This window comes from Martes martes (genome assembly GCF_963455335.1).
Source record: "Martes martes genome assembly, chromosome: 1".
NCBI classification, from domain to species: domain Eukaryota; kingdom Metazoa; phylum Chordata; class Mammalia; order Carnivora; family Mustelidae; genus Martes; species Martes martes.
The window spans coordinates 144,132,891-144,157,120 of record NC_137888.1 but is presented as its reverse complement, the minus strand read 5'-3'; the positions used below and the strand labels follow the sequence as shown (position 1 = coordinate 144,157,120).

At 42.8% G+C, this 24,230-nt stretch overlaps 1 protein-coding gene across 2 annotated transcripts in view; it reads right to left on the bottom strand.

The window, feature by feature from the left end:
• TGFBR2 (transforming growth factor beta receptor 2) overlaps nt 1-24,230 on the bottom strand; it is an 88,399-nt gene that overhangs the window by 9,901 nt on the left and 54,268 nt on the right. For both annotated transcript variants that reach the window (XM_080815655.1, XM_080815656.1), the window contains exons 4-5: nt 10,402-11,201; nt 8,590-8,731 (exon numbers count right to left, since the gene is read on the bottom strand). In XM_080815655.1, the coding sequence (XP_080671781.1) occupies nt 8,590-8,731; nt 10,402-11,201 (942 nt within the window). The remainder of the gene's footprint in view (nt 1-8,589; nt 8,732-10,401; nt 11,202-24,230) is intronic.

Here is a 24,230-nt window from a genome sequence, read left to right as displayed (position 1 = left end):
TTCTTTAACTCCCGGCGGATGTCATACTTATATAATACATATTTTTCAAGACAGCTAATTTTTGTCTTTTTTTGGTCTTACTGTGGATTTTTACAATTCTTCTTTCTTTGCTCTTTTGCCCACAGTTTAAGCATACTATTCCCACCTATTTTTTTAGTCATGCTCTAGAATGATGACCTATACTTGGCAGTGCCTCTCGGTCACCAGCTTTAATATCTGATTGTGGCAGTATGAAAACCACTGTCAGCCAGTCATGCCTTTCTTTTTCTTTCCCCCTTTTCCCCCCCTTTTGTGGCTGTGAAGGCAATGTCATCCTCAGACCTCCACCCCGATGCAGAAGATAACTGCTGACAGACATTATGCTGGAGGCCTTTTGTTCCTGAGGGCCTTGTGCTAACTGCTCCTCAGGTCTGCCCAGAGGCCTTCAGGATACGGAGCACATCTGCTTTGTCTCCAGCAGAAGGAGGCGGCCACAGACACCGGGTGGAGGCCTCAATTCCGGGACAGGGGTTTGAGGACAGGAGGTCTCTGGCAGCCGGGTGGGCACCGATGGTCCTCCCCGGGATGGGATGTCAAGCACAGATACCAGGATCGTCCTGAGGTATAGAGCGGAGCAAGTGACCAGCCAAACCAGGGGCTGGTTTTAGCTCTAACTTTCTCCCATGGTTTCAAGCATCTAGAGGCTGAGACGCTTCAACCACTCTGGCAAAATTGCTGGGTCCTGATTCCATATCTTTTATCCCTACTTATCCATTATCCTTATCTATTTATTTTTCATGTTGGTGCCTGAAGTATTTTTATTTTAGAAAATGCACGTGAGGGGCACCTGGGTGGCTCAGTCGGTTAAGCATCTGCCTTCGGCTCAGGTCGTGATCCTGGGGTCCTGGGATCAAGACCCACATTGGGCTCCCTGCTCAGTGGGATGCTGCTTCTCCCTTTCCTCCTGGCTTGTGCTCTGCTCTCTCTCTCCCTATCTCTCTCTCTCTCTCTTTCAAATAAATAAAATATTTAAAAAAAAAAAAGAAAAGGAAAAGAGTGCATGTGATTAAAACGCCAAAATTACTAAATAGACGGATATGGCAAAAGCAAATCTTTCTCCCACTCCTCATCCCTAGTTGCACAAAACTGGCTTAGGTTGAATGCTGGGATTAAAGGTGACTTAAATTTTCCCCTTACTGTTTACGATGAGCCCTTCTCAATCTGTATTTTTATAAAAAATGAGGTGTTTTGCTCCCCAACTCACTGAAGCTTGAGTAAAACACTGCAGAAACAAATCACAAGACAAATGAAAGCTACTCGGGTGTCATGGGCAACACCAAATTGCTCTTAAAGTCACAAAACACCTGCTCTGTCCTCATCATATCACAAAGCTCGAACTACCCATCCCAGAACCAGCTCCTTCCACAGAACAGGCTTGGAGCGGCACTGCTGTAAATGTTTTTGCAAGGAAGAAATAGGAGTTTCATCTTGACAGAGGAAGTGAATACAAGTTATTAAGCACACTTGAAGCATTTCAAATGAGTCAGACAGGGAATGTCGAAGAAGAGTCTCAGAAGATGTGATCCAACACTTCATTTTACAGTTGAGAAAAGAGAGGCCAGAGCGTGCACTGGATTCCGGGAAGAACACTCAGAATTGCACGCTAGATTACTGGCAACTCTGAAAATGGTTTTGCCTTTTTAGGAAGACTTGCACGCTTTCTCCTCTCTCCTCAAGCATTGCAGTGAGCTCTTTCTCCCCCAGCCAGAACAAGCCCAGCTGGGGCAGCCCCAGGTGGGAACACGCCTGTCACAGATGTGACAAATGTGTTCCTCCCTGCCTTGGCCAGCCCCTGCACACCGCATGACTGTGAGAAGGGGAAGCTTACAGAACCTAGCGGATGGTGATGGTTTGTAATTTCTAAACGAGTTATGCAAAAAAAGCACTGATTACTAAGAGCAGCCCTCTCCTTAACTACTATTATTTACCGACATTAAACCCAAACATTCGTCCATTTTGGGTTTAGGGAAACAAGTGGGATGGTGGGGGTGGGAGTAGGGGTGGGGAAAAATGAGCCTCTCACAACTTGGGCTTCGAGCACTAGATCAGGACAGGGTTGGCAAAGGAGTTCGTGCATGGTTTTCTAGAGTCCTCTTTGTGCATTTGGTCAAACAAGGCCCAGGCTCAGGCCTCCCTTCTATGAAAAGCTGGAGAGCAAGCTAATTAAGGGGTGAGTGGGCTCCCCAACATTACTCAGTCTACTCCCAGAAGACCGCTGGCCACATGACTTTTTATGCCTGCTGGCTTGACTCCATGTGGGACAGGCCGGGCAGCTTGTGCTCATCCTCCGAAACTACCCTAGGAGCTACCCTCCACCCAAGATGGAGGGGGCTCAGAAGGTAAGCCCCAGCTTCCTCTTGAGCCAGGTGGTGTGATGCCGAGGTCAAGGTGTGTGTCTGACTGCACCCGGAGTCCCCGGCAGGACTGAGCTCCAGTGTCTGCAGTGGTGTTCTGCTTGATAACATGCCATTTCTTGGCCTCCTTCCCTTTCCTGACTCACTTCCCGTTCCCTTACTAGCATTTCCTGAGATCACTTCCCAAATAAACCACTTAGGCTCAATTCTTTGTTCCAGGGCCCGAGGCACCCAACCCAAGGCAGATGCTCACACAACAGAATTCTTCAATCAAACCAAGTCTCTGTCCTGCCCTCAGGCTGCTTTCCAGGCCAGGTACACCAAGGCCCACCACCGCACAATCCTCCCCCCACCACCCTGACTGCCTCAAATAACCTCTTTTCTAAGAAATGTCTTTATTGGGAACAACTTCCTCTTCTTTCCAACTCCCCTTCTGCCGTCTTTCCCCAAAGTCTTCTCACTGGTGGAAGCCAGCGTGCACTCCCAGACCCTTGCAGCGTTTTTTAATTTGTCTCAGAAGGTTCTGAAGAGAAGCCACGCTTGCCTTTCTCCACCCCCCACCCCTCCCCAGATCTGCGCGCGCAGAGGGCAAGGCCCTGGGACCCAGCGCCGTCCCTCTGTAAGTCAGCATCTGGAACACAGCTGTTGTTCTGATGTGGTGCCAACCCCACAGAGCAGCAACGCCATTGACACTTCTCCCCGAAACAGCGCCCCTGAGTTTTAGATCTGCTTCCAGATTTGACTCCCCTGAAACCCAGGAAAGCAAAGTCCTTCTCTCCTGTCTCTCTTCAGCCCTTCTCCCCCACCCCTCTTTGTTGTTGTCATTGCTCTGGGTCTCTCTTTCCTTTCTTCTTGATTCCCGCATCCTTCCTGTCTGTTCTGCAAGGCGGTGGCAAGCTGACAGTCCACTCAGGGCCTGTGTTTCTCCTCTGGGTAGATGCTTGCTCTGCGGGCTGCTGTGTGTCAGTTTCTATTCAGAAGCCAAATGGCCAGGGATTTGGAAGTCGGCTCACTTGTGGGCCTGTTTAGGCTGGGGTTTTGGCTGGGGATGATGTGAATATTGTGCCTGCTGTGCTGGCCACAGGGGGCCTTGAAAGGGTCCCCGCCTCCATCCGCCTCCATCCGCCTCCCCCACCACGCCACTTGCATGAACACCAAACAAACCGAAAGCCGGACAGAGATTTCTTTGTAAGACAGAGCCAGGCTCTGCGTCTGTCCTTGCTGAGTGACGACTGCATGACCTTCCTCCTTCTTTATAAGACAGGAACAGACCAATCACCTCCTTCTTCCAATGGCTCTGAGAAACCTGTTTTCTTGACTTTAATATTCTGTCAGACGATCCAAGGGTCTAAAGTTAGGCCCTCTGTCGTAATCTGTCTCTAACTCTTTATTTTTTCTTCCTAAAATCATCATATTCGCCTCCTCCCACCACTGGTATTGTATCACGTACCCGTTTGTTCACCACTTGTCTTTCTAGAATATTAGCTCTTCAGAGACAACTTGTCTCTTGAGGGCAGAGACTGATTTTTGTTTTGTTTTGTTTTGGTTTGGTTTGGTTTTAATTTTTTCACTGCTGTGCCTTCAGCATTTTGAATGTGCCTGCCATTTAACTGGTACTCAATAAGTATTTGTTGAGGGAAGGAATGAATGAATAAATAGATCTTCAGAGAAAAAAGGGTAAGAAAGTCATCTCAGACTATAAGGTGCTGAGCCCATAACATGCTCAGAAAGGAACAGCTTTGGGATTCTGCTGACAGAGATGCACCCAGAGGAGACGGCCATGTCAGTCCCTGGAGACTTTCGTGAGGGAGGCTGTCACCGAACGTTTTTGCCAGCTACTTCGGGAGAGGCACTGAATTAAAGGCCAGGATGCACAAGGTCGCACTGGCTGCCCAATCCGTAATGATAACAACAGTGACAGCAGCCATCCCTTACTTGAGATATCCTTCGCTCGTCAGACCGGCAGTGTCCTAGGAAGGCCAGGGCCAGTGGGCTAGAGTCAGAGAGCAGGGCTCTGATCCCTGGCCACACAGCTTGCCCAACTCCTGGCACCTCAGTTTTCACATCTGTAAAATGCAGCCAGTAACAGTGCTCACTTCAGGGTCCTTGGTAGATTGGAGGAGTGGACCTGTGAGGCAAGTGCACAGTCACGGCGGCTACTCCTCTGAAGCTCTCGTCATGATCACACCTGCATCCACCAGGAGGCCTTTCCCTTTTGACCGCCCTCTTCAATTATGACAGCTCCTCGCTTGAGGTCCTGGGTGCGAATGGCGCTGGACCAGCTGGTTTTAGAAGAGTGCTATGACCCTCTGTTCGCATTTTCTCATCTGATAAGAGAGACTTCTCCAGCGTGGTGCTCTTTCTCTGTTTCCCCCTGAGCTGTTCTGCACAGAGGAGAGGCTGATCAAGAAGGAACTCAGGGAACACTCGTGAGTCTTCCCCTTCCTTCCAGAGCTGACCTAACCCCCATGCCTGACCCTACTGTCGCACTCCCCTCAGCTGACGTGGGCTTTCAGTGCCCTGCCTTACCTTCCTGCAGCACTGGTCACAGCTGAATTGCACTTGCCTGTTCAAAAGTCTACTTCAGTCCCAGTTAATGGCATGAGACAAAGCCTAGTATTGGGACCTAAAAGACATTCATAGAAGACCTGTTATGTGGTACGATGGTGCCTGGGGAGACGAGCCTAGAAAGGTGAGTGGGGGTCAGGTTTAGGATCCATGTGAAGAGTCTGGGCTCAACCACAAAAACAGAATGGAGTCACTTAAAGGCAGGAAAGCTGGGGTTTCTCATTCCCTGCAAGACAGTCCCTTGATGCTTAGTATCCTACTGTATTCAGTTCGATGTTTTGCTAAGTAGAATAAAGCTGGAGGGAATGTTAGCTGACCTATGTTGCAAAATAAAAATCTCAATCTACAAGTCATCAGACTAAGTTAAGCTTCATATGCCACCATTTCCTTTTTGGAAACTAGACTGTCAATGAAAAATGGTAATAACACACTTTTTATCTCAGATTGCAGAAAAGAAGGCTTAAGCTTCAAGAAAACCTTTTTATATCCCGTTCTCTTTCTTAGACCTTCAGAATTAAAGCCTAACATTACCTGGAGGGAATTACTATCCATTTTACTTTTAAGGTAAGAGATGGGTCTGCATGTGTACGTTTTTAAAAAGTAAAGAAAAAGAAAAAGAAGCCCATCTCATCAGGAGGCTACAAACTTCCTGAAGGCAAAACCTGTCCTTCTACCCCTGTATCTACAACAGTTGGGAGGCAATGCATCTATCTGCAGGCTTTATATTGTTTCCACGAGACTCCTAAAATACAGAAGAGAAGTTTCTGAAACCAAGACTAGGCTAAGAATCTGTCTTTAATGTTTTTAAGATCGATCCCTCCTCAAACAAAACCAAAAACATGCGCGTGCGCGTGCACGCGCGCGCGCGCGCGCACACACACACCCAACCCAAAAACAACAAACAACAAAAACAAAAACAAAAACAAAACAAAAAAATCCCTAAACCAAAAAACAATGCTTTCCAACGAAGGTTAACAAAAGGACTTAATCCGTGAGTTCACATAATCAACTGAAGGGCTTTCAGTGGGACGGAAGTGAGTGCAGATACATAACTTGGGTTTCTGCAGCCTGAGCGGAGATGAGAGAAAAAGGACTGTGGGCTTAAGATCAAACAAAATGAGAACCGGGATGGCCTCTTTCCGGTTCCCCAAAAGCTGTCTGTTCTTATCCTAAAGCTTATGAAAGATTTTTTGAGCAAATGAGATCCTGTTCCTTCCTTGGGAAAACTTGTTTATACTGTATCCGTTTTTAGACCTTGTAAAAGTTGGTGAACTCAGTTCTTCCCCATGAGCCCGAATTCTTCCACACTCAGCAAATATCAACAGGAAAGGGCTTCGGTCATTGATAACAATGAGAGCAGGGAGCTCACACAGGGCCTTAATAAGCTGGCTGCGCCGACAGAGGGAAAGACAGAGACACAATCTCCAGCTCATGTTTATAGAATAGCGGGTTTGAAAGGAGAGAAAAGATACCGAAATCTAGGTAAATTTATTCTGACAGTGACAACAGCATCATCTCTTACACAACGCATACCAGTCTAAGGATTCATTTTGGAACTGTCAAAGCTTTTAAGCAGAAAATTATTCTCAGTGGCTAAAACTTGGTTAAACAAATTTCACTGTGCAAGGAAAAACCAAGTTAGTTTTGGAAGTGCTGTTGGGGAAGAAACGCAGGCAAGACAGCCAGATAGGAAGTGCCAACCCTATGCAGGAACCCAGGCAAATAGGTGACGGGACAGTAAGCTTTCCAGTGGAAAAGAGTGATCTGGACCCATTCTGGAGGATCGGCTAAGGAAGTTCTGAACAGGATGAAGACTCAGAGCCAGCATGGTGCCAACCAGAGCCACCATGTTTTACCCATGGGTAGTGTGGCCCCGTGATCAAACTCTGATGACCTGAGCAACAAAATAAATACTGATGATATTAAATACTCATAGAATAAAATAAATATTCACAGCTCCACACCGATATAAATGCCTAATGAAAAGAATAAATACTGGGGGTGGTGAGGGAAAAGACAGATATCCCTTACAGCAGAAGACTTACTACTACATGTAGGAAGGCTAAGAAAACAGAAAATCACTGATAGGCAAACATTACAATAATAATTGTGGCCAAAAAGGATGATTGGTGGATCCTAAAATCAGCAGGTAAATTTATGATAAGAAACAGGTCTAGTATCCTTACAAATTAGCTGTTGAGTACTTTTGAAACTGGTCAAGGTAGCTTCGTAAAAGATATGTATTAACCACAAATGGAAAAAAATAGTATCTTTACAGGGGAGAAACCAGGCAGGTACCACCCCAACCCAGAGACCAAACTGAACAGGCACCCTGACGTCTTGTGCCCCCTCCCTGAGCTGCCGAGGAGGGTACAGCATCACTGCTGTGTTCTTCATGCCCCCAAAGCACAATCTCAATCTAACCATGAGAAAACATCAGAGAACCCCAAGGTTTAGAGACCGTCTATGAAAGAACTAGTCTAACTTTTTCCTGAGAGTCACGGCCAGGAAAGACATACAGAACGAGGAAGTGTCACAAGTTGAAGAAGACCAAGGAGCCACGGATGTTAACTGGAATTTAGGATCCTGGACTGGATTCTGCTCCAGAAAAGGACATTGCTGGGAACTCAGAAACATGAATAACTTGTACGGACTAATTGAGAGTATTGTGCCAATGTCAACGACCTGTGTTCAATAGCTGTGCTGTGGTTTAGGTAAGGTGTTAATGGTAGGGGAAGCTGGCAAAGAGTATATGGGAACTCCCTATCCTATTTTGGCACCTGCTCTGTAAGTCTAAAAACATTACAAAACAAAGAGTTAAAAATAAAACTAGAGTTGGCTTGGCTTGACTTAGCCACCAGCCAAGACCAAGCTGAGATGCATAAGTTTCTCAGGTAAGAGCTCAGTCATGGAAACTACTGAGAAGAATGAGAATAGGATAAAAATGTAGACCTGAGCCATTCTCATGTCCATGGAGATCAGGACAACGCTGTCTAAAACTGCGGCGTCCCTCCTACACCCCTGAAGAATACCATAGCATTCCTTAAAAACTTCTCTACTAGAGTTTTACAAAGATAAACAAATATATCAAATCGTTCCACTTGTTTTGCCCAACAAAGTAAAGTCATCTCCATAAAAATAAACTTTGAGCCAAATCCACTACCTAGACCTTATGATTCTTAAGGTTAAAAAAAAAAACCCTTAAAATAGAAAATGAAACAAAAATCAGATATTTTCCATTGGATATTTTTATAATATAAATATTTTTATAATATATATAAACAATATTTTCCATTGGATAAATAGAACTAATTCTATGAATTGTATTCATGTTCATCTCTTGTCAGATATTTAAATATCTGGTGAGATGCATCAAAAGAAAAGTACTTATACTTCAGAAAGGGGGGTAGAAAGCTTTATGCTCCAAACATGGCTTTCAGGTTAAAAATCTAGGTTTTATTAGTACAATTCCCAATCCTCCTGGAATGGCTGTGTACTAACAGATCTCAACTAGCTCCAACTGTGGGGTTAACACTATCATACCCCTGGAATCATGCTTGAAGTAAGCGGCATGACATCATTTTGCAGACACATCAAGCCCTGCCCCATGATGGTGGTCCATACATACCTCCCACTGCGTTACAGCGGGATGTCATTTCCCAGAGTACCAGAGCCATGGAGTAGACATCCGTCTGCTTAAAGGATTCCACGTTCTCCAAATTCATCCTGGACTCTAGGACTTCTGGAGCCATGTATCTTGCAGTTCCCACCTAAAGCAATAAAAGACTTTGAGGCCCATCGTGTAATTCCAGCTGCATCTTTATTTTAAAAATATAACTGATGTTTGTTCTCTACACATGCAGATGATCTCTGAAAAGTGCAGTGCTCTTTTAAATCATGAGACGGGCAAAGAAAGTTACAGCTTATAAAATTATTTTTTAAAATAGGTGTTCTCTCCCTGAAAACACTTTCAAAAATATAAACAAAGCATACCAAAATAAGGAAGTGCCAAGCCCCAGAGCTGCTTTATCTAGTTTCATGATATATGTCATCGTATTATACAATAACATCCTCACAGATAACTGGGGAGACAACGTCCGTGCTACTTTAGATCTTTATTTTTGCTTTCGCAAATTAACTGTTTTTCTCATTTCTGAAACACCAAGATTTATGGGGGAAATAAGAATCATTGTCATTAGTTTTGGTCATTTAAGGACTGTCTTAATCTTCTTTGTTTACTCTATGATACATTCTAGTGTGCCAAGAATGTAGTATAATTTCATAAAATCTCTAGAAAACTAAACTGCATGAAAGTATTTCTATAATAAAAGACTAAATCTAGACCATTTTATAATTTTGATGGTCATGCCATGTAGTTTTGTTTGGACTATGATAATATGAAAACACTGGCATACATAGAAAAAAGAAAGATATTTCTAGGGAAGGGATCACTTAAATGTTTGGTTTTATAGCATGTGTGGCTTCACTAAATAACAGTGAAGTCCTACCTTCTCAAGAAGCTAAGGAAGGTCAGGTAAGTTGATATTATTTTCTCAAGGAATGTTTCTTAATGGTATGTAACAGAAGAAAGTTTTCTTCTTAATAGGTCACTGCATGACTCATTACCCTGTCATATTACTCCATCCATGTTTCACTCGATATATTTATCTGAACATTGGCTGTGCGGCCATGGATCCAAGAGGTCAAACTAAGCAGCAACCAAATGGTTCAAAAGCACATACCCACCCCCACCTTCTTAGAGGAAACAATAGTGCTTTCCAGACTCTACTGTAATCCACATCAAGCTTCCAGTGTGTGAAAACATGGGGCGCCCTTATTCATAAAGGATGGCTTGGTAATTGCTAGTGACCTTCCAATATCTCCTTACCCCAAAAGGTTTTTATTTTCATCTGTGAGATACTTCAAAGGAATCACAGAATTGTATAATCACTCAGTCTCTCAACTCACTCAAATATTTATTGGTCACTTTCGCTGTTCAAGGCATTGTGCTAGATGGGAGCAAAAATGCAAGCGGACTTGGGCTCGAAGAAGGCTGCTTTCTAGAAAGGTAAAAAGAAAGCAAGGTAGCCACCAATAGTTCAGAGTAGGAAGGGCTGAGTAGAAGCAGAAGAGGGGAAAAAGACAGAACAAAGCACGAATGGGGTTGTTCAAAGCAATGAAAAGTCATTTGCAAATGGGAGAGAAATGAAGACCGACTTAAGGAGAAGAACGTCTGTCCTGAATTAGATGGGCTTGGCAGAAACCGGAGGGGAAATGTTGTTCATTAGAAAAGCACGCTGGCAGGACAGAGTGGGGCATGCCCAGGGGCAACTCTAGGCAGGTGTCCAGAGCATAGGGCTGTTTGAGACAAAAGACATGAGAGATGGGTGGAGAGGTGGCATAGGCCCTCTACAAGTAAGGCGATCCAGGTCTAATTTACCTGCCCACTGTTGGCCAGGTCATCCACAGACAGAGTTGGGTCGAGGCGCAGGGAAAGCCCAAAGTCACACAGGCAGCAGGTCAGGTCATTCTTCACGAGGATATTGGAGCTCTTGAGGTCCCTGTGCACGATGGGCATCTTGGGCCTCCCACACAGGGTGTGGTCGCTGTGCAGGTGAGCGATGCCCCGGGCAAGGGAGCTGCCCAGCTTGCGCAGGTCCTCCCAGCTGATGACGTGCCGCGTGAGGTACTCCTGTAGGTTGCCCTTGGCGTGGAAGGCGGTGATCAGCCAATACTGCTTCCCCAGCTCCGTCTTCCGCTCCTCGGCCGTCAGGAACTGCAGGATATTCTCATGCTTCAGATTGATGTCTGAGAAGATGTCCTTCTCCGTCTTCCAGGAGGCATACTCCTCATAAGGGAAGATCTTGACTGCCACGGTCTCGAACTGCTCTGAAGTGTTCTGCTTCAGTTTGGCCTTGTAGACCTCGGCGAAGCGACCTTTCCCCACCAGGGTGTCCAGCTCAATGGGCAGCAGCTCTGTGTTGTGGTTGATGTTGTTGGCACAGGTAGAGCTGATGTCAGAGCGGTCGTCTTCCAGAATGATGGCCAGGTGCTCGCTGAACTCCATGAGCTTCCGCGGCTTGCTGGTCTCCCAGGACGGGCTCAGCTTCTGCTGCCGATGAACACGGTAGCAGTAGAAGGTGATGATGACGGCTATGGCGATTCCCAGCGGTGGCAGGAGGCTGACGCCTGTCACTTGGAATATGACTAACAACAGGTCAGGGTTGTTGGTGGCATATTCTGATGTGGAAACAAAAGGAGGAAGAGAAGAAATTGGGTTCAGTGGGTATGCACGGTCAGAGAATCGGTCCATATCTCCAGCACCTAGACATTTTAACATCTGCATGGATTTTGTGGATAATAAATTGTGACTTTTTATTCCAGGGATGGATGCACCTGTCCAGACTTCCTTGCCCCTGGCCACCTACACAAGGTCTCCTAGTCTTCCCTCAAAGTTCAGCTTCAATGTCACTCTCTAAAGGCGATCCAGGAAAATGTGGGAAAGTGTTTTATTTTATATATTATCATAACACTCTACATTTTTCCTGTGTGACAACTTAGCACAATTTGAATTAAATCACTATGACTCCAGTTATAGGGTCTTTCCCTATTTTCCCTACTTATCCCATCCTCAAAGGACTGACAACTCCATGCTGCCATGGGCCACATCTTCCTTTTTTACTACTGGAAACAGCACTGAGCCCACATCAGGTCCTCAGTAAGTGTTGGATAAATGGATGAAACATTTATGGAGTGTTAACTAAACCCAGGGCATTATAGGCTTTGGGAATAAAGAAAGAACGATAGCGCCTGCCTCCAAAAAGCTTGTATGGATGGCACAGGGTAAAAATGAAGAGACTGGCAGGGTTCTATCATCATCTTTGTTCTTTTCTGTACTCCAGCTTGTCCTATTCTGACCAACACCCAGGCCACCCTTAAGCAGGTGGTATAAAGGGAGTGGGGAGAGGAGTCTGTGCAAAAGGGTCTCTTTGGAAGTCAGTTACCTCATATCTACCCGATATCCCTCTTTTCCCCCCCAAAGGTATTATTTTTTCATTTGGGAAAGAGAGCGAGAGAGAGAAAGCACGATAAGGGGGAGGGGGAAAGGGAGAATCAGGCTCCCCAGTGAGCAGGGAGCCTGATGCAGGGCTCGATCCTGGGACCCTGGGATCATGACCTGAGCCGAAAGCAGATACTTAACCAACTGAGCCACCCAGGTGCCCAACATCCCTCTTTTCAATGTGCATGTGATCTGAAGTTTCGTAGAACAGGAAATCTTACTGGCAACAGTGGAAATATTACTGCAAAGGTGAGAGGAGTAAAAAGAAGGAAATGTAGTCGGTTTTCTAATTGGGACCACTGAGGCAGACCCTGTGCAGTGATGGAGGAGAGTCCTTAGCCCCAGCTATCTGACCACACATAGTGTCGTGTATGTCAAACTTTACTTCATGCACTGGCCTTGGTTGACTCTGGTCACATAGTTTTTCTTTAAGGAAGAAAAACACGAATGGAAACAGCGGCAAGAAACTGTGAAAGGCAGTTATGGTTCAGTGAGAGCTTTGTGGTGGGCTGTCTCCACTGGGCAAGAATGCCAGAATCCTATTGCTTTTATGTGTCATTCATTTTCCCTCACAGGTACCTACTAACAGGGAGACCTCATGATCAGATGCTAGATTCGCTCGTTCAACATAGCGCTGCTGGGTGCCTACTATGGGTATGGCCCTGCCCTCAAAGAAGTTACAACCCAAGGAGAGGATTAGGACACGCACACAGATGCATAGTAACACAGGGCCATCTGGGACAGGCGGGGAATGTATGCTGTAGTCTACATGTGTTGGTGGAATGTAGAAAAGCTTAGAGAGATAGGGAACCACGGTGGCAAGGACTGTCTCTGAGGTGGTAAGTGGAAGATGGGAAAAAGTCAGTGACGGCTAGAAGGAATGTTAGGTTAAAAACTGCGAATACATGATCTACTTGAAGAAGAGCAATTTTCCCAAACCGCCAACCCCAGCAAGGGAACCGAAAGGAAAAATGTGGGTGAAGGAACTGGACATCATGTCAGAGGAAGTATCTGTAATTGTTCAATAGGCAGTCTTCACCTACTGTAGGTGTTTGATGAGGATACAGTAGTAAGAATATAGTCCAGGGGCAAGGCAGTGAACCATAGCCTCTTGAAGAGAACCCATTACCTAGATCATATTTGATATCATTACTTAATAAAGCACAGTGAGAAATGAAGCTTGTGCTGTGCTGGTTTGGGGTGCTCGGGTTTTTATTTTGAGGGGTTATTCAGGTTTAACTTGACGTCCTACCTGGTCCTAAGGTTAGTTCTAAGTGGAAACACCAACTTCCACTGCCTATATATTCTAGATGAAAACTTTAGCTCTTAAGTCTCTCTGATGGCACTAAAAAAGACCTGGAAAAGTAACCCCAGAACATCTGAGTTTCAGCAAACAAGAGGACAAAGCAATCACTATTATGGAGAAAGATCTATTAGTGCATGAAAAAGAACAGGAAAAGGGAAACAAAATGGCAACTGACTTGAAAACCCAAACTCTTGCTCACACTGGGAGGTATGAATGGGACAAAGGACAGGTGGTGAGAGTTGGGGGTGGAAGTGACAAGGGGACAAGGCAATGACAGAGGGAACTGGAACTGCAAAAGTAGAAACAGTTCTTGTGGACAAGTACGGACTGTCCCCATTGTTCAGCAAAGTATGAGCCTGGAGAGCAAGGGTAAGGGGCCAGATGAAGGAGGTGTCCAAGTGGGAAACGATGTTCCCTCCCAGTAACTCTGCCTCTATTATCTGAAGATCTGAAGGATCTCATGGATGGGTCTGCTTCAAGCACCCACTTCTCTGCCTCCACACAAGTTGCCTCATCATCATAAATGGTTTTGATTCTCGTGTTGCTTGTTTCCCCCAAGAGGAAGCGCACTCTATAGAGTAAATCTACACGTACTGATCACCACGCTATACCCAGCACCTGGCTCAGAATGGGTACCTACACTGAGTGAATGTTGGTCACAGAAGCTGAAAGGATGATGACTTCCACAGGACAAGAGCCCTTACAGGTGTTTCTGTTCTGTTCATGGCAAAACATGGCCCCAGGGACTATTTTGTAAAGTCCCACACATTACAAATGTTTGTTTGTATTTTAAAGAGTTGTTTAGAAAAAGAAAGAGACTAAGAAGTTCGTGCAGCAGAGACGATACCTGGCCCAGAAAGCCTAAAATATTTACTACCTGGCCCTTCCTAGACAAAGTTTGCTGGCCCCTCTTCTATAGATGTTATTTCTTTTAACAACCTCTGAGGCATTGGCAGAATGTGGGGAGACTTCATTTTGGTCCAAGGTGAATATTCTCTTTCACATATGGGGCAATGACAGAATTAGAAAATTAAAAAAAAAATGAATGGCATAATTACTTGGCTGTGTCTTCAATATGTTAAAGAATGCAACACGTTCAAATGAGCTGTTCACTTATTGCTGCTAATTTTATTTTGTAATTCCTGGCCGTAGATAAAAAGGATCTTCCTCGCTAACTGCTATTCTTTTTCGGGCTAAGGGAAACACAAAAACAGAAATCCCCTGAAATTTATATGTGAAGAAGATTCTAGAAATCACCCCCACCCCTGTTCAATATCAGAAACCAAAGTTTTACTTTCCCCTCAAATTTCCTGTGATTTCTTTTGAAAACCTACATGTAAAAATTTGGTGGGACAGGAATTACTGAATAACATCTGTCAATCTTGAAACTTCAAAGAGGTGGTGAAAAACCCTAACAATAGCAAACCTGGTTAAAAGGGAGTTTTGGGATGTGGTTTGTCTAAACAGGAGCCACCCACACCCTCTCACAGTATTAACCCTTGGGCTGCTACTAGAAAACCAACAGCTGTACGTATATGCACAAGTTGGCATCTCCTTCACTCAGAAACTAACAGGAGGCATTTCTTTTGGCCAACCCCCAATTACACAAAAGCCCAGAAATCAAATACTCAGTATGAGCCTGGCTGTGTGCTAAAAGTTTTCTAGAATATTTGTATTTAATCGACAGACAAGCTCTATGAGGTAGATATGACTATGATTATATGCCCCATTTCACAGACAGGAAAGCTAAGAGCTGAACGGATTAAATGGTTTCTCAAGATCATCCATTTAGGTAATAGCAAAGCCGATACTTGAAATAAATTGCCTGATTGGAGACAGACAATTAATCCTGCTCTTAACCCCATGCCATGTTGTCTGTACACTTCACACTGGTGACAGTCAATTAAGAATGACTTTATAAAACTCTCAACTTGGGGCACCTGGGTGGCTCAGTAGGTTAAGCATTTGCCTTCAGCTTGGGTCATGATCCCAGGCCCCACACCGGGCTCCCAGCTCAGCTGGGAGTCTGCTTCTCCCTCTGCTTGCTGCTCTGCCTACCTGTTCTCTCTCTGTCAAATAAATAAATTAAATCTTAAAATAAATAAATAAATAAATAAAACCTCTCAACTTGCTAAATTGGTTGCCTTCGCTGAGGCCTAGGCTACGTGATTTTTGGCCATCGATTAAGTGATATTGGCCATTCTTAGAGAACGCATCCCAAAGGGCATGTTCTAGGTGTGTGGACCATTCTCTTTGGTTTCTAACCAAGAACCACTATTGAATAGTGTCCCTGAAAATATGTGTCTTTTCCCTGCCTGGGAAGAAAAAAGTCTTATGCAAGGAAGAACCCTAAAATCTCTTTTGTCAGAGTCTACCCCAGGGCCTACAACATAGGAGGCTTGATTCAATTCAAATCCACTGGAATTTTTATATAAACTGTTTCCCGGATGTCAGGCGACTAGTGCTCAAGACTTGACCTTCACATTATGCTCCCTTGTGACGTCACATCGAGTCAGACACAGGTATTCGCCACTTGTTAGATGTTCTTGTTATGCCACTCACTCTTACAAAAGACTTACATTAATACCTGTTTTTGCTAAGGGTAAGAAATCCAAAGAGGACTGTCACTTCCACGGAAGGAGGCAAGGAGAGAAAACAGCAGTCAGTGTCTGTTTTGCAGTGAGCTGTTACAGAGGGGGCGTCCGCCCCAGCAGCGAGACTGGCCCCGCCAAGCTCCTTCCCTGAGGACCGCACTGGGCATCTCAGCGTCCAGCCACTGTAGCTTTGAACTCTGTGAACATCTGTGCTTTATCTCAATTTATTTTGGGCATCCGTTAACAAGATGTGTCCCACAGTGTCAGGAAAGCCTCAAAGTGGTTATTTTGGGGGGGTCTGGGAATGCTCAAAAAATGTTTCCAAATAAATTAATGGTAACTGCTTCTTTGCTTTATGCCATTTTGGCTTGCAGAAGGTTTCATAGGAACATTCTCCTTTTGGGTAGTGGGGGACACCTGTAAAGTTCTGGGAGGGAAGGATTACAAAGAAGAGTAGAATTTCTCTAAGAGTCATAAAAAGTAAAGCTCTCCAGGGTAATAGCAAAAGTTATTAGCCTGAGTTCCATGGGCAGAATTCAGCCAATCTGTGAATGTACATGGGCAAAAATCACATCTTTTTGTTTTTTCCAGCCATTAGCTAAAATTTAACATTTCCTATTAGCATCTGTAGCTACGACTTTGTCACCAATAGGAACCACAGATATTTTCATGCCATGTTACATTCATGGCAGATGTCTTGGTGTATCATTTACACTCATCACTGAGACATTTCAGTACCTTAGATCTGATGCTAGATCCTGTCATTTCAAGCATGATTACAGAAGCACATCTTACTGTATCACAGATTTATTTTTAAAAATATTGGATAAGTATTTTTCAATATCAGTAATTTTCTTTGAAACCCCATGTATTATATTTTAGGCATTTGAAAAACATCCCTTTGAGAAGGGGTCCACAGGGTTCACCAGACTTCCAAGAAGTCCATGGCACACGCACAAAAAAAAAAAAAAAAAAGCAAAGAACCCTTGGCAGAGGGAAGGCACTGGAACTCGTCTCTGCCAGGATTTCCTAGAGCAGAGATTTTGAGATTCGGCTGTCTCTGGGAAGTTACTAAGGCAGGAAGCTTGTGCCAATGGCAGATCCTTCTGGCATGATGTGTTCTGTCCCCCAGGGGCAACTCTGAATTCTCTCAGAGCTTCTGTCCCTTCTGTCCTGCAAGCAGGGAGGTCTGCAATGGAAAATGGTGGGAAGGCCTCCTTTGCAATCCCAACAATAATAAAGATAACTAACATACAATGTGCTTTAGGGAACTAGGCAATTCATTTTATAAGCATCATCTCACTTTATTTGTCTAACAACCAAGTCAGGTTCTATTAATAGCTCTGTTTTCTAAAGAAGGATATTGAGCCTGGGTGGATTCTACAACATTCTTGTTTACTTAGCTTACTTAGGAAACGAAATAAATGTTGCCCTAGTATCAGTTTTCCTGCCAATTTTCCTTGGCGCAGCCAAAGTAGAATTGTAGTTGTTAAAGAGATAGTTTTTGTTCATCATCGTAACGCTCAGAGTTTGGCACATAAATAAGAAGACAAGTCAAATTTATTGAGTGGATGAAGGAATAGGTTTGATGAATCAATCTGATGAGGAATAATTCTGCAGAGCTGAGCCCCTCTCCTCCAAAGGCCAAATTCCACAGATGAGCCAGGCTCTCTCCTCTCTCTGCTTGGTAAGTGCATGCTTCATAGCACACCAGTTTCCCTGTAAGATGCAAATAGCACATGGGGACTATAAGCATGAGTACTTGGGATGTGGTGTGAAGGAAGAAGCCCTAGACTGGAAACCAGGAGACTGAGATCCTATTCCTGTATCTGTAATTAATCACCATAAAATCCGAGGGAAGTCATTTAACCTCACTGTGACTCAGTTTCCTATAAATGTTTATGGTTCTCGGTTCCACTTGAGAAAAAAAAAATTGTCTCATCAATAGAATACTTCCAATAGAAGAAATCAGAGCTTCTTGGAAAAATGGCCAATTCTAGGTCTGGGGCTAGAAATAATGAGTTTGGGATATTTTGTTATACCACGTAACAGCAAGCAATCAAAGACTACTAAGGTCATGACGAGAAGACCCAGAAGCCACCTTGAAGAGATTCTCATTGGCCAAGACAGGATAGTTTGAAATTTAATGAAGATTTTTAAAAAGCAACACACTGGGATCCATTAAGTATGCTTAAGCTTATGATATCAGAATGATTTAAAAATAATTAACAAGGTGGGAACAAGAAACGTTGGTGAGGATGTGGAGAAAGTGGCACCCACTTGCACTGTTGGGAATATAAGCTGGTGCAGCCACTCTGGAAAATAGTATGGAGGTTCCTTAAGATGCTAAAAATAGAGGTACCCTATGACCCAGCAATTGTACTACTGGGAATTTATCCCAAATATACAGATATAGTGAAAAGAAGGGGCACATGCACCCCAGCGTTCATAGGAGCAATGTCCATAATTCCCAAACTGTGGAAGGAGCAAAGATGCCCTTCAACAGACAAATGGATAAAGAAGATATGGTCCATATACACAATGGAATGTTACTCAGTCACCAGGAAGGATGAATACCCACCATTTGCTTCAACATGGATGGAGCTGGAGGAGATTAGGCTAAATGAAATAAGTCAAACAGAGAAAGACGGTTATCATACGGTTTCACTCATATGTGAACATAAGAAATAGTGTGGAGGACCACAGGGGAAGGGAGGGAAACCTGAATGGGAAGGACTTGGAGAAGGAGATAAGCCATATGAGACTCTTGACTCTTGGAAACAAACTGAGGATTGCAGAAGGGAGTGGGGGGATGGGTAACGGGGTGACGGGCATTAAGGAGGGCACGGGATGTGATGAGCACTGGGTTTTATACAACTAATGAATCACTGCACACCACATCAAAAACTAATGATGTACTATATGTTGGCTAATTGAATTTAAGTAAAAAAACAATAAAAACGTTTTTAAAAAGGAAAAAAACAAAACAATACACCAAATCTGCTGGTACTTTGACATTAGACTTCCCAACCTCAAGAACTATGAGAAATAAATGCTGTTTTAGCCAAAACAAACAAACAAAAAAACGCCAAAACAACAACAACAAAAAAACAAACCAAACCAAACCAATTTATCAACTTCTGAGGATAATAGGATGTCAGCTCATTACACTGAAAACTAGAAAATGAAGAGAAACATCAAGCATGCATCCTGACTTTTTCACTGGAACCATGGCACAGGGTAACCAAAGAGCTGAAGAAAGCATCTCCTTATTAAATGATTCCAGCTAACAAATGAAAATTAGCTGATAGAAATTTTTAACCCTTAATTAATTAAATGGATCTAGGCAGCAAGCATCCATGCCAACTTATATCACAAAACAAGATAGTCAGACGTAATTACCCTTGATGGAGGAGTAGAACCCAACCTATAGACTTGCCAAAGAGATCTAAACTGAGTCTGATGAAGCCTCCAGATCCAGCTGCCAATTTGCAAACAATATAGGGAACACAGAAATGAAGCAAATTGCACCATGAACGTAATCAGGAAAATCCAGACTCTAAAGTAGTACAGATTAAAGGGGTTATGATGTGCTATAAGGGGAAAAAAAGGAATTGGAGAGGGCAGTAGATTAACAGAAACTGTAGGTATACCAAATTACCAAAATAATAATAATAATAATAATAATAATAAGTAGTAGTAGTAGTAGTAGTAGTAGTAGTGGTAGTAGTAGTAGGACTAAGCTAGTGTCTACAGATGCAAACTTGGATGATAAAGCCTTTTAAGGAAACAAAGAAAGTGATAATTACAAAAGAAGAGTAGTGGTAACTCTGGAAGGAAGGAGAGCTTTGTGACTAAGTTGAAGAACATGCAAGAACTTCTGGGATATCGGGCAAAGTTATATTCTTTGGGCCTGGGCAGGGGTCACAAGAACATTAACATTACTCACTAAGTAGGACATTTGTTTTATGTGCTTTTCTGTATTTGTATTTTATTTTGGAATGAAAAGAGGTCTTTTTTCAAAAGAGAAATCACAAGAATAATTACGGAGGCCATGCCTTGCTACTGGGCTAAGTATATTATTTTGGATGCTTTTGGGGGAAAAGGAAAGGGGAGACAATACTAACTTTATTTTGGAGCACCTACTATGTGCCAGGCATTTCAAATATGTAATCTCATTTGATATTCAGAACAGCCCTTCAAGTATTCATCCTATCATAGGGGTTAAGATATTAATTTCCTTGTCTGAATATATAAGGACCACTACTGGTTCTTTCAAAGGTCCAACTGATGCTGCAAGAAATGTTCTTGCAATGTGGAAGGAAAGGCAGAAGGGAGGCAGGGAGGGAAGGAGAGAGGAAGGAAGAAAGAGAAATTGAGAGTTTGATAAATCACTCAAGGGCAAATAGGGGAGCATGTTTTCCCCGAGTTTGAGCGACTCCAAAGCCTTTGTTCTTTCCATACCACCAAGCTGTCTCCCTAGCAATGAACACCAGAGTCTATTTAGTAATTCTGAAACTCTCCAACCAAATGTGCCCCACATACAGAGGCCAGACCTAGTTGCAAATAAGAAACACTTTGCAAATGTCAGAGCCTTGATAAATAAATATTTTTTAAAGACAAATGTCAAAGATAAATGTTAGTATGCCATAAAAAAAATACAAACTGGCAGAAAACCTCAAGGGGAAATTTCATGGTATACATTCCTTTGGAGCCATTTAAAAGTAAACAAGTTGCCTAGTAACACACACACACACACACACACACGTGCGCACGCGCGCCTGTGCATACACCAATGACCATAAAAACAGGTTGCTCTCAGCCTCTTCCAAGTCCTTTCTTATACCCAAATCCAACACTGGTTGCTAAAAGGAACTTCAAACTGAACCTCTATAAATCAGTTAAAAAAAAAAAAACTCTCTCTATATATTTGTAAATATTTTTATATTGTAAATATTGTAAAAAAGACAATAAATGTAAAAAAGACAATAAATGAAGGTCAACATAGGAAAAAAGCCACAGGTGGTCAGTTAATGTGTCTTAATAAAAGCCACATCACCGTAGGTGAATTTGAGAGATGGGCTCCTACTTTTAGTATTTGCAGTAGTTTTGGCAATTCCTCCACTTAATGAAGGAATTTGGGTCACAAATTTACCAAGATATTAATTCATCCAAGCAATAGAAAGGGATAGGGATGGTTGGTTCCTGTATGCTTTAGTGCGTGGGTAAATAAACACCTCATGACGGCCTAGAGATTCTTGAAGATAACAGTGACAGTCTAACCACTAAGCTTTCACACGCCAATATCATCTAAAGCAACAGGATATATATGCAACTGGCTGAGATCCAAAGAAGGAAACCGTGCTAGAGAGGTTGTGGGGGAGGGGGCAGGGGGAGGGGATTAGGGAGAACTTCCCATCTCAAGTTATTCTGTTCATTATAATGTCAAAAAGCACCGCACTCATTTACTGAGCACTGACTTCATGCCAAACACTGTGTTTCGCATGGATTATTTTGAAATCTTACAGCCACACTGCTAGATATGTATTATTTGTTCCCATGCCCTAGAAATGGAAACTGGGAAATGTAAATGAAGTGAGCTGAGGTCAGAGCAGAGAGGACTTGCGGGTTAGGTAGAGACACAGACGAAGGGGTGGGATTTCATTGAGGAGGGATGCTTATGGCAGCTATCAGGACCTTCAGCCAGCATAGGATTCAACGTAGAAAAGAAGACAGAGACAAGAGCCCTGGAAAGTGGACAAGACTAGAGAGCCAAAGAAATATAGAAGGAAGGAGATGGTAAAGACAAAAGTTGAAATCGGGGAGATAGGAAACAAAGACACAAGGTGGGGGGCAACAACACCCCAAACTGGCCATGCGTACTGACTAATACAACACATAAGCCTCTGTGAGACTGTTAAGGCAATAAAGCAAAGGTACAGAGGCGCATCATTACAGATACAGCAAAGATTCAAAGCATCATGACAACTTTTTGCTAATAAATTTAAAAACTTGACAATAGTCGCTGAAGTCCTAAAAATATATATGTGTAACTTACCAAAACTGACCCAGGAAAAACTGTGAAACTTGAATAATCTCATAAATGTTAAAGAAATTGAGTAATAAAACATTTTCCTAATATCTTAATTTTTTCTATCTTTCTCTCCCTCTCTCTTGTTTTTAGCCTTTTACTGTCAATTTAGGGTCTTTGGTATTAACATGTCTGAACACACATCTCAGAATTTGAACTTTGCAGAACTGTCAACTCCCCATACCAAATTTTCCTAAAATAAAAACACCAGGAGAATCCTTACAAAAATGTTAAGTCTGAATCCAATCCATCTGAGGGAAATGAAATCATTTCTCCAAAGAGACAGATGCACACTCATGTTCATTGTAGCATTATTTACAGTAGCCAAGACATGGAAACAACCTAAGTATCCATTGATGGATGAATGGATAAAGAAAATATATATATATATATATACACACACACACACATACACACACACACATATATAAATATATAAATATGTACATAATAGGATACTATTAAGCCGGAAAAAGAAGGAAATCCTGCCATTTATGACAACATAGATGGACCTCGAGTGCATTATGCTAGGCAAAATAAGTCACACAGAGAAAGACTAATAGTTTATCATCTATATGTGGAATCTAAAATAAAAAAAAAACAACAAAAAACTAAACATGTAGATTCAGAGAACAGACTGGTGGTTGCCACGGGCGGCGGTTAAGAGGCAGGAGAAATGCATGAAGGTGGTCGAAAGGTACAAACTTCCAGTTATAAGATATGTCTGGAGGATATAATGTACAACCTAGTGATTCTAAAAATCCTGTACTTCAACTTTGAAGTTGTTAAGAGAGTAAATCTTAAAGTTCTCATCACAAGAAAAAAATGTTTGTAACCATGTGTGGTGACAGATGTTAACTAGACTTATTGTGGTGATCGTTTTGCAATATATACATACAAGGAATCCTTATGCTGTACACCTGAAACTGATGTAAGGTCAGATGTCAATTACATCTCAATAAGCAAAAAGAATCTCATTAAGCAGAGCTGGCCTTTTCCAAGTCAATGTCATGAAAAACAAGAAACACACAGATGAGGCAAAACAACCCCAGGCAGCCGGTGGTCTTTGACTGGATTCTGAATTTAAACATCAGTGACCCCACAGTTTTGGGGACATTTGAGTACTGACCATAATCTACACAGACACATGCTCACACACACACAGGCACAAAAAGAGAAATGAGGGTGTAGTAAAATGTTAACACGGTAAATATTGAGAAAGGGAAAGTATACAAAGGTACCTGCCCTCCATGATCCTTTCAGCTTCTCTACAAGTTTAAAATGTTTTTAAATAAAAAGTGGGGAAGAAAGTAACCCCAAACACTTGAGCAACAGTTTTCCCCCAAAAGCCCCAAACACATACCAGTCCCAGATGAAGCTGAGAGCTACCTAACTTGCAGGGAACCGTTCATTTCAATTTTATACAAACTCTTTCAGAAAATAGAAAAAAAATGTACCATGGCCGAATGCACTTTATGAAAATAAGTACAACCAAATGCAGACAAGAAGAGTATGAGAAAAGAACATTACTGAACAATGTCACTCATGTACAGTGATTTTAATGATTTCAAAAAAAATAATTCTAACTAAATAGCAAGCCAAATCCATTAGACCACCTGAAACAAAGATAAACCAGGAAAGCATCTCTTAACGCCAAAAACAAACAAAACAACCCACTATTGTTTACCACATTAATAAATTAAAGCAGAAAAACTACATGACCAATTCAGTGGACACAGAGAAAGTACATGATGATGCTAAACACCTTGATGATATATACCAATGATCTTCAACAAACCTTATCCTAATGGGGAAATGTTAGATGCATGTTCTTTAAAAAAAAAAAAAAAAAAGATTTATTTATTTATTTGAGAGGGAGAGGGAGAGAGAGAGCGGGGAGAGGTTGCAGAGGCACAGAGGGAATCTCAAGTCGACTCCACGCCAAGTGCAGAGCCTGACACAGGGCTCGATTTCACAGCTCTGACTTCATGACCTAACCTGAAACCAAGAGTCAGAAGCTCAAACCACGTGAGCCAACCAGGTGCCCCTAGGTGCATTTCTCTTAAAAACAGGAACAGGAGCCAACCAGAGCTATCCCTGCTGAATATGAATTGGAGATCCTAATCAGTATAGTGAAACAAAATGGAAGCATCTGCATTACGATAGAAAGAATTATTATACCTCAACAGTTTCATCTAGCTTAGTCTTTTACACCTGG